Here is an 11,046-nt window from a genome sequence, read left to right as displayed (position 1 = left end):
GGTACAAAGTAATATCTCACAGGTATTGAATTTACATTCACTTCATCACTAGAAATGCTGAGCCTATTTTTATATATTAGATACTTGTAATTATTTTGTGAATTGTGTCTGTATAATCTTTGCTCATTTTTCTATTACATTGTTTTTGTTTTACTAGGTTGAATGTTTCTAAATTTGTATTAAATTTCTTTTTATTTAAAAATAATAAAAGAAATACAAGAACATGATCTCTTGCTAGATGAGGTGGAAATTGAAGCTTAAAAATGAAAAGTGAGAGAGCGGGACGTCCGGCCAGCGAGTGGGAAGCTCTGTGTTTCGCCGACGATAGAGCGATTTTAAAATGGGTGATATTGAGAAGGGCAAGAAGATTTTTGTTCAGAAGTGTGCCCAGTGCCATACTGTGGAAAAGGGAGGCAAGCACAAGACTGGGCCAAATCTCCACGGTCTTTTTGGGCGAAAGACAGGCCAGGCCCCTGGATTTTCTTACACAGATGCCAACAAGAGCAAAGGCATCACCTGGGGAGAGGCTACACTGATGGAATATTTGGAGAATCCCAAGAAGTACATCCCTGGAACAAAAATGATCTTCGCTGGCATTAAGAAGAGTTCAGAAAGGGCAGATTTGATAGCCTATCTCAAAAAAGCTACTAATGAGTAATAGCTGGCCACTGCCTTATTTATTACAAATGTCTCATGACCTTTTTTATGTGCATCATATTTAAATTGATCTTACAGACCAGAATGCAGATCATGAATGGCTGATAGAACGTTCTGATTTAAATAATATTGGCTTATGGTTAAATGAAAATGATCAGCTTTTTGAACTTTGATGGAAATTTTGGTTCAGCGACTGCTACCACTATTTTCCCCTTTTAAAAATATGATTGGACTTGGTTTGTAATATTCAGCTTTTCACAAAGATGGTGAATGCCGTCTCAAAACCTGTAGGAGATTGGTTTTATATTTAGATTCATGTAACTGGTTATAGTAACATCTTTAAATACTGAGGAAATCCCTTCACTGATTATTAGAAAAGCAAGACTTGCTTGTGTTCCAAATTGTGTTCATTAGCCTGTTAAAAGGGATGCAGGTAGGCTGGCAGTGTCCATTTTTATCTCTTTGGTTCCAACTATGCCAATTCACTTAAAATACCCTGTATCAAAACTGTTTCCTTTTACTTAATGAAAGGCTAGTTTTAGTGTGGTTTCTGTATAATATCAAATAAAGAATATTTAACACTTCTCACATTTTATAGATGATCTATAAGGTCAGATGCTTTTAAAATTCAGCATGACAGATACAGGAGCAAAATTTGTGAATTCTTTAAATCACACTAAGTTGTAATTCAGGATTGTCCTGAACGGCTATTCAAAAACGACCGTGGGATTGCTATGTATGTGTGTGGTCGGCAGTGGGGCTTTTGCCAGCTCACTAAAACTAAGATTAAGGTAGAGGAGAATAGATCATCACAAAATTGTAAATTATGTGATCTTAAAGCTTAGGATAATTAAAAACAAAATCAGATCATGAAAAAAAAAATGAAAAGTGACTTTCATTCAAATTTTATTTTGAAAATATATATTGAGTATTTAGTATGTGTCAAGTGCTGGGAACACTGCAGTGAACAAGGCAAAACCCCAGTCTTATGGAGCTGACACAACAGTGATTGAGAGAGACTAACATTAATAATTCACACAAATCAATATGACAAGTCCTAGAAAGGAGAGGAACTTGGTATCATGGGAGGTAAGAATGAAGTGTTCATCCTGGTCAGGAAAATTAGCTAATGTCTTCCTGAGGGAGCCATGTTATGGTGAGAGCTAAATGGTGAGTAGGAATTAACCAGGTGACAAAGGGACAGCATTTTTGAAGGCTGTGTGGCAATGACTCAAAGTAGGCCATTGTGGCTAGAAAAGAGAGAATTCAGGTAAGGACAGTGCAAGATAAGGCTGCTGCTGTGGGCAGAAGACAGGTTGCAGAGTCTTTGTTCTGAGAGTGGTAAGAAGCCATTGGAAGGTTTTAGTACAGGAAGGCCAGGCTGAGATTTGTGTTTCTAAAAGATAACTCTAACTACTGGAACAACTATGAGGGTGAGAAGGATATGTGGTGAGAGAAAAGGGTGGGGCAGTAGTGTGTCCTGCTGTGAAAGGGCATGAATAATAGGCTAAGGAATTAGATTTGCTTCTGTAGACAGTGAGGGATCATCAAAAGCCGAGGCTAGCAAACTAAGTCCACTTCAAATTATGGTTGTAAGAGCATCCTGTTTGATGTCAACAGATATTATTATTTGGTAGACACCATGAAGGGGTAAATGTGAAATAGATGTCCTGGTCTTCACCCTCTGTATTCTAGAGTTGGCAGCTGACCCAAATAATCACTTAAAGTTACTGGCCTTCATCTAATGTAAACTGTGATATTATTTCCCTAAACATTTAAGTCACTGGGGAATTTACCATAAATATAATTCTCTCACATAACCCTGATTCAACAAGTATTCATGGAGCCCCTGCTGGGTTTATAGTATTGATTATCTATTGCTGTGTAACAAATTACCCCAAAACTTAGCAGTTTATTTACACAGTTTCTATGGGTCAGAAATTCAGGCCTGGATTAGCTGGCTACTCTACTTAAAGGTGTCTCACAGGCTGCAATCAAGGTGTTGGCCAGGGCTGACATCTCATTTGAAGGTTGGATTAGAGAAGGAATATGCCCCCAAGCTCATGTGGTTGTTGGCATAATTCAGTTCCTAAAGGGTTGTTGGGTTAAAGCCCTCATTTCTTTGCTGGCTGTTGGCTGGAGATCGCCCTCAGTTCCTACCGCTGTGGGATTTTTCATCATGTCAGCTTTTTTCATCAAAGTGAGTAGACAATGAAACAAGAGAGACTCTTGATGCTTGCTCTGAGGGACTTTATAATTTCCTTGGGGAGGCAAGATTTATGCACAGGAAATAATTGGCAAGCATTGTACAAGACAGACTGTAATTAAATGTCCAAATGTATGAAAATAGGCACAACCCTGGCTGGTGTGGCTCAGTGGATTGAGCACTGGTCTGTGAACCAAAAGGTTTCTGGTTCAATTCCCAGTCAGGGCACATGCCTGTGTTGTGGGGCAGGTGCCCAGTTGGGGGCCTGTTAGAGGCAACTGACTGATATATCTCTCGCACATTGCTGTTTCTCTCCTTCTCTTTCTCATTCCATTCCCCTCTCTCTAAAAGTAAATAAATAAAATCTTTTTAAAAAAATAAAATAGGCACAGAATTTTGTTAGGGTGGGTTAGTTACACAGGAGGGGGAAGGCATTCTAGATAATGGGTATAGTGTGCACAGATATGTGGAAGAAGGACAGTATGGTATGTTCAGACAAGAGACTGTCACCCTGGGTGAATAGAGGTTAACTTTTGGGGTATAATGGAAAGCAGGAGGCCTAAACAACAGATTTCAAGTATGCCTTCGAGTTTTGAGAGAGAATCAGTCATTTGATAAGAACCATCATTTCTCCAATGGATGTTTCTGTCAGTAGCCAAGAGGGGTACCATGTGATTGGGCCTCAAAAGTACATATGTTGATGAAAATATACTTTGATAAGAATTATGATTTTTAGCACAGTATAATTTTATTTATGTAATCATTGCTACTATCAGGATGTTTCTCTGAACATTTTCCATTCAGAACAACAACAAAAAAGAACAGTAGCTCTCCATTTTACTACTTAACATTTCTTTTCTTCCCAAATATATGTTAGAGAGACTTTTCTTGTTGTTGTATATAGTTTGACTTTGAGGTCAATATTAGAATATCTATCTGTTGTGTCTGGTCCCCCAACCCCAAGCAGACTCATCGGTCCCACTTTCAGTACAAAGTCTTGTAAATTAATAAAGTAACAATGATTACCAAATAGCTGAAAATGATGGAGTTGTAGTTCCCTATGGGGATTAAAAATGATTTGGGAAAATTACTTGCTTTGTTCCAGCCCCTAAGTGCAGTGTTATATAGCACCTTATAAATGTGCTCAACAGATGACTGAGTGCAATGCCAATGATTTTTATAGATAACAGTGTGGTAATTACTGGGGGATGGGGGGAGTAGAAGTGGGGGGAGGTAGAGGAGGGTAAAGTGGGGGATAAATGGTGATGGAAGGAGAGTTGACCTGGGGTTGTGAATATACAATACAGTGTACAGATGATTTGTTGTGGAACTGTGCACCTGAAACCTATATAATTTTGTTAACCAGTGCCACCTCAATACATTCAATAAAAAGGAAAAACTGTGACAAGGAATTTGACTTAAAATGGTACAACTTTACCCAGTCCATATGCAGATTGCATTTAAAACTGTTCTGGGAGATCTCCACCTCCCAGGTAGTGGCTCTGTACAACAATAAGCCAGTTTATCAAAGATGGGATTTACTGCTCATTGTTTTTCTATTAGGGAGGAATTACGCTAAGCCCAGCAGCAGACATTTTGTGTTACCATGGCAGCCCATATTTCCTGCAGGGTTGTGACCCCTAAGGACTACAGTGGGAAGGCAGAAAAAATAGAGAGTCTTTGAAGATTTGTAAATAAATGCATTACTTATGCAAACCATCTCTAAGATGGCCCTACAGTACAGGGGATAAATGAGGAAGTTCTCCAGGTTGAGCAAATAGTTATATGTAAATACCTGCATTGGAAGAAAATGAATCACCTTTCATTTGATTATTTATTTAAGAGTCTGTTCGGTCTGATAAGGAAAGTAACAAACTGGACTTCATATTGAGAAAATAGCATTATTGTTTATGAAAATACAAACAACCATTCATGTTTTCTTTTCATTCTCAGCAACTAATTTTCTCCACATTAGCTGTTTAGATAAAATACAGCTCCTGAAATAATTTTGCAATGTCACTTGGTGGATCACAGACAGGAAAAAATGAGCATAAGCAACTTTATGTAGGCATTGAGAGTGCAGTCTGCCTTTCCTAAGTGAAGGTGGTTCAGTGTTGTTTTTGACCAACTTTGATTTGTCTTAATTGACAGGATACATTCTGAACAAGAAGCTAAAAAATGGATAGAAAAATCAAACATCAGTTTAGGTCCACTATGTGTAGGGTATATTTTTGGTTCATAGTTCCTTTGAAATCACATCTACAATTATTCATACAAGAAATATTTATTGAGTGCCTGCTACATTACTACTGTTCAAGGTACTGTGTTCAGGTAAAAATGGATCTAAACTTGTATTATTTGGGTAGATCAAATACAAATGGATTGGAACCCTGGACTTCTAGCCAAGATGGAGGCCTAGAAAGACACGCTGTGTCTCCCTCCACAAGTAAGAAGGAATATAGCTACCTCAAAACTGGAGGCAACCAGAAGTTCCAGAAAACTGAGCTGCATGGAAATCCAACAAACAAAGAATAAAGAAGAAATACTCATCCAGACAGGCAGGAGTGGCGGAACCGGGGTGGAGAGGATGCGGTGTGGTGGTGGCAACAGTGGTGGTAGCAGCAGGCTGCCATAAGGCACAGCCACACATTTTAAAAAGTCAGGAGGGACACCTGGGGAGCATTCCCAGCACCAGACCAGACCCCGAAGCTCACGGTCCCAGTGCCGGGGAAAATCAAGCCTCATTGATTCTGACTGGGCAAACCAGTGGGGGTTGGGGTGGAGGAAGAAACAGCTAGTCTATCAGCAGAGTCTGCTTGCTTAAAGGACCCTCACAGTCCTAGAACATCTGCAGACCCACCCACTCTGGGAATGACAGCCAGGACAACAACTAGAGAGGTGCCAGTCCCATACAAAGTGGGAAAAATATCTGGAAAAGGGGTGAGTGCTGAACAAGTGACATTGTTCCCTCTCTGACCACTCCCCTACATACAGCGCCACAACGTGGTGAAAGAGGTTGCCCAATACTAATGAGAAAACCCAAGGCTCTGCCTCTTACATGTAACAGGAGTGACAGCTCTACCTAAGACACAGAGGCAAAAAACCACAGGAACCTGTCAGAATGAGGAGATAGGGAAGTATGGCCCAAAAGGGGGAATGGATCAAGGTTCCAGTGGGAGAACTAAGCGACGAGGAGATAGCCAACCTAACAGATGTAGAGTTCAAAACACTGGTGATAAAGATGCTCACAGGCTTGACAGATATGCTTAAGTACAGCAAGTGCATAAGGGAAGAAGTGAAGACTATGCTAAATGAAACAAAGGAAAATCCACACAAAACCAATGCTGAAGGGAAGGAAACAGGAGTTCAAATCAATAATTTGGAACATAAGGAAGAAAACAACAGTCGACCAGTACGTAATGAGGAAACAAGAATTGAAAAAAATGAGGAGATGCTTAGGAACTTCTGGGACAACTTTAAATGTGCCAACATCCAAACAATAGGGGTTCCAGAAGGAGAAGAGGAAGAGCAAGAAATTGAAAACTTATGTGAGAAAATAATGAAGGAAAACTCCCCATATTTGGTGAAGCATATAGACATACAAGTCTAGGAAGCACAGTGTCCCAATCAAGCTAGACCCAAAAAGGACCACACCAAGACACATAAGAATTAAAATGTAAAGGTTAGAAATAGAGAATCTTGAAAGTAGCAAGAGAAAAGCATAGAGTTACCTACAAAGGGGTGCTTTTAAGACTATCAGCAGATTTCTCAAAAGAAACTTGGCAGGCAAGAAGGGACTGGCAAGAAGTATTCAAGGTAATGAAAATCAAGGACTTACAACCAAGATTACTCTATCCAACAAAGCTATCATTTAGAATGGAAGGGCAGATAAAGTGCTTCTCAGACAATGTAAAGCTAAAGGAGTTCATCATCACCAAGCTATTATTATTGAAATGTAAAACGGACTTACTTAGGAAAAAGAAGATCAAAATTATGAACAATAAAATGACAGCAAACTTACAACTATCAACAACTGAATCTAAAAAATAAGAACAAAATCCAACTAAGCAACCAGAATAAGAACAGAATCATAGCTATGGGGATCGTTCAGAGGGTTATCAGCTGGGAGGGGGAAGGGGAAAAATGGGGAAATGGTGCAGGAATTAAGAAGCGTAATTGTTAAATACAAAATAGACAGGAGGAAGTTAAGAATAATATAGGAAATGGTGAAGCCAAAGAATGTATATGCACGACCCATGGACATGAACTAAGGGGAGTGGGATTGCTGGAGGGAAAAGTGGTACTTGACAGAAGGGAGTAAAGGGCAAAAATTCAGAATACTGTAACACTATAATCAATAAAATATAGTTAAAAATTAAAATTTAAAATAAATAAAAAAATGGATTGTATTTTCTTGGAATATCCCCTATTGCTCTCAAATGAGTTATTTTGTTGAGTATAAAAAAAGGAAAAGTGTGATATAAAGTGGATCCAAGTGCCTGAGATGTTGTGGATTCATTTCTTTTAATAGTGTATTTATATAAGAAACATTTACTTACTAGAAAGCTATTAGGTGCCTGGGGATGGAGTTCTGGGCAAGATCTAGCCTATGCCCTCAAAGATAACACAGTACAGCTCTGGTTGGGGTTCCAGCAGTTTACCCTGCTGGTGGTGTTTTAGCAATCAGAAGGGCCTATGTTGGGGAAAGTTTCCACTGATGGTGACCTATTATTGGTCTCTCACATAGTTTGCCTTGTATTAAAGGCATAGATCTTGGCCAGGAAATATTTACTAATTTTATATTACTTATTTCTTCCATAATATTTATACTGTATCTTCTGTACATTCTCTCCATCCAGGAATATTTTCCAGAACTTCACTCTCTATAGTTAATATTTTTTAAATTGTAGGACTATTGTGATTCTATTCCACATACTACTTTTGTCCCCTTCCTCAGAGATTCTGATACACCTTTTCTTCACCCTCTCCTCCCCAGAAAAATATTGATACTCACTGGGAAGACTAGCCTAGAATCAGAAAATGGTCTCCTTAGAGACTCATTCTTCAAATTGGGCTTCAATAGCTTTCGTCAGATCTAGAATGAATCTGCTAAATGAGTAAGCCAATATTTTAAGTACTTGAAATTCCTTGGCCACATTTGCTAAATAAATTGTTAAATGTTCCACTCTAATAGGCAGGATTTTAACATTAATCACACATATGAGGTGGGTATCCCTTTTCATAAAAGAAAGAAAACCTCAATCATCAACACAAACCAAAATCATTGTTGCACTTTAACCCTAAAGTTAATGAGGTTTCATTTGAAACAGTCCATTCCTTGTATGAATAAATCTTTTTACACTAATTCCTTCTCTATACCATCCTCAAGGATGCCAGAGAAGGAAAGAGAGTTGAGACTAGACAAGGTTATAGTGGGGTTGGGGTGTCCTGGAAAATAAGAGGGGATCGGTTGGGCTGGACACTAGTAAAAAGAACTGATATTGCATCTCCATGCTAATTAGCTGAAGGGTGGTAAGCCTTGACTTGGCTGACTTAGCTGCAGTTGATTAAGCTTATAGATACCATTATGAGGTATCCATCTGGTGGCCTCTGAAGCAGCCTCCTACTGTCTTACTGTAAGCCTAAGAAATAAACACCTCTATTCATCAAGTGAAAAGCCAACAGACAATAACTCTGCTCCTATCTTTCAGACATAGCAAATAAGCATCATAAGTCATAGCGAAAATACTTAGGAAGTCTGTTCTAACTTTAAGATTCTTTGATTCTATGATAAGTTCTTGGAGAGCAGTTTCTAGACCTCATTTAGTATTTTGTCCTTTCTTGCCTTCTGGCTTCCCATAAAATAATTCCATACAACATCCTAGACCATGTCCCGAGAAGGAGAGAATTTTTATCTCTGTGTCTTTGAAAATTCTCTGGGATAACGGTACTTAATTGTTCAGCAGCTGTGCAGCTATTAAGCACAGGGTTTGAAAAGCACAAGGGATTGGCACCAGGGAGAGGGCATATGGAAAGATTTGTGCCTGTGAGAGTGATGTTGTTGTCTCCACCTTGTCTCTGCTTATTCCCTCCAGATTTCAGGCAACTTTCCCAGACATCCCAGTATAGCTTAAAACCAGAAGTGGAATGGCCGAATTGGGGTTGTTCTAGCCAGCAAAAGAAAAATGAGGAAGGGCAGCCCACCTTCTGTACATCCCAATGTGTTAATTTATGGGTCCTGACGTTGGCCTTACTCCTATCTTTATCTATGGTATCACATAGACCTAGGAGTGAGGCTTCAAATCCATTACTGCCTCAGAAGTGAAACATTACCTGGAGATAAGGAGGAAATGAGCAAATATCTTTAGCAGGCCACAGGTTATAGAGAAGTCTTTCAAAATCGTATATGGATGGACTTGAGAGTATCCTTCTTCATCTAGGCCAGAAGTGCTCATAATAGAAAATAGACTTTGACAATGTTTATAGCATTTAGGAATTACCTCCCAGCAATTTCCATGACAAGCCTGCTGGTGGACTCTGACGGAAATTCTAGCAGGAGGGGGCTTATGAAAAGAAAAAGAGTGCTGTTGAGAGAAATCAGGGCTCAGAAAATGGAAGAAGATGGGCAAGTTGATAGGGTGATTGATGCAGCACATGGAGCTGCATAGGGACCCCCAGGAGAGCATTCCATTAACTGACCAGGAATGAGTCCTCAGGCAACGATTTGAAATCAAGGAACATCTGTGAGGGGGATCATTTGTTGGCTGGCCACCAGGGCCCAGGGAAGAGCACTTTGGAAGTACAGTAATTCAGAGTAGGGCTCAGTAACTGGGTCAGGGATAAAGTGGGTGGGGCAGAGACAGATTTGCTTTGTATAAAATAAAATTTTACTTTTTTGTATGTTTTATTGATTATGCTGTTACAGTTGTCCCAATTTCTTTTCCCTTTGCTCCCCTCCACCCAGAAACCCCCTCCCTCTAGCAGTCCCCCACCCGTAGTCCATGTCCATGCGTTGTGCATAAAGCTCTTCTCAACATCTCTTTGTCCATTCTGCACTCCCCTACCATGCTTCTTAATTCCTGCACCATTTCCCTCCCTCTCCTCCTTCCCCTCACAGCTGACCTCCCCCCACATGCTCCCCATACCCATGATTCTGTTCCCACTCTAGTTGTCTGCTTAGTTTACATTTGTTCCATTCCCTAGCTTCTCTTTTTGATAGTTGTGATACTGTTTTCATTTTAATGTTCACAGTTTTGGTATCCTTTTTCTTAAATAAGTCCCTTTAACATATCATATAATAATGGCTTGGTGATGATATCCTTCAACTTTACTTTGTCTGGGAAGCACTTTATCTGCCCTTCCATTCTGAATGATAGCTTTGTTGGATAGAGTAATCTTGGTTGGAGGGCCTTACTTTTCACCACTTTGAATATTTCCTGCCAGTCCCTTCTTACCTGCAAAGTTTCTTTTGAGAAATCAGCTGACAGTCTTATAGGTACCCCTTTGTAAGTAATTCTCCTCTTCTCTCTTGCTGCTTTTAAGGTTCTCTCTTTATCCTTAACCTTTGGCATTTTGATTATGATGTATCTTGGTGTGGTCCTCCCTGGGTCTAGTTAGTTTGGGACTCTGTGCTTCCTGGACCCACACGTCCATTTCCTTCCCCAAATTAGGGAAGTTTTACTTCATTATTTTTCACACAATTTTTTAATTTCTTGCTCTCCCTTTTCATCTTCTGGCAACCCTATGATTCTGATGTTGGCACATTTATAGCTGTCCCAGAAGTTTCTATGCCTCTCCTCATTTTTTAAAATTCTCACTTCCTCTTTCTGTACTGGTTGACTATTTGTTTCTTCTGGTTTCCTTTCCTTCGCCACTTGTTTCATATGGATTTCCCTTCATTTCAGCCAGGATAGCCTTAATTCTTTCCCTGTCCTGTTTAATATTTGTTGTCAGATCTGTGAGCATCCTAATCACAAATGCCTTAAACTGTGCATCTGTTAAGTTGTCTATCTCCTCATCCATTAGGCATGCTATCTGCTCATTCCTTAGTTGTGCCACTGGAACCTTGATCTTCCCCTACTTCTGGGTCATACTTCTCTGTCTCCTCATCGTTCTGTGTTTGCCTCTGATTTTGGCAAGGGCTGGAGCCTTAGGTATTCATTAGTGCTGGCGACCAGATCACC

General features: G+C 39.7%; 1 protein-coding gene across 1 annotated transcript; it reads left to right on the top strand.

The window, feature by feature from the left end:
* Positions 1–311: 311 nt before the first annotated feature.
* On the top strand, positions 312–1,252 carry LOC149990634 (cytochrome c). The gene has a single exon (XM_090264364.1). It carries the CDS (start codon positions 341–343, stop codon positions 656–658), a length of 318 nt encoding a protein of 105 aa, XP_090120490.1. The 5' UTR covers positions 312–340; the 3' UTR covers positions 659–1,252.
* The last annotated feature ends 9,794 nt before the right edge of the window (positions 1,253–11,046 follow it).

The sequence above is a fragment of the Furipterus horrens genome, unplaced genomic scaffold, assembly GCF_987537825.1.
Source record: "Furipterus horrens unplaced genomic scaffold, mFurHor1.1.pri manual_scaffold_17, whole genome shotgun sequence".
NCBI classification, from domain to species: Eukaryota; Metazoa; Chordata; class Mammalia; order Chiroptera; family Furipteridae; genus Furipterus; species Furipterus horrens.
Note: the sequence above shows the minus strand (reverse complement) of the source record. Positions and strands in the feature narration are given on the sequence as shown.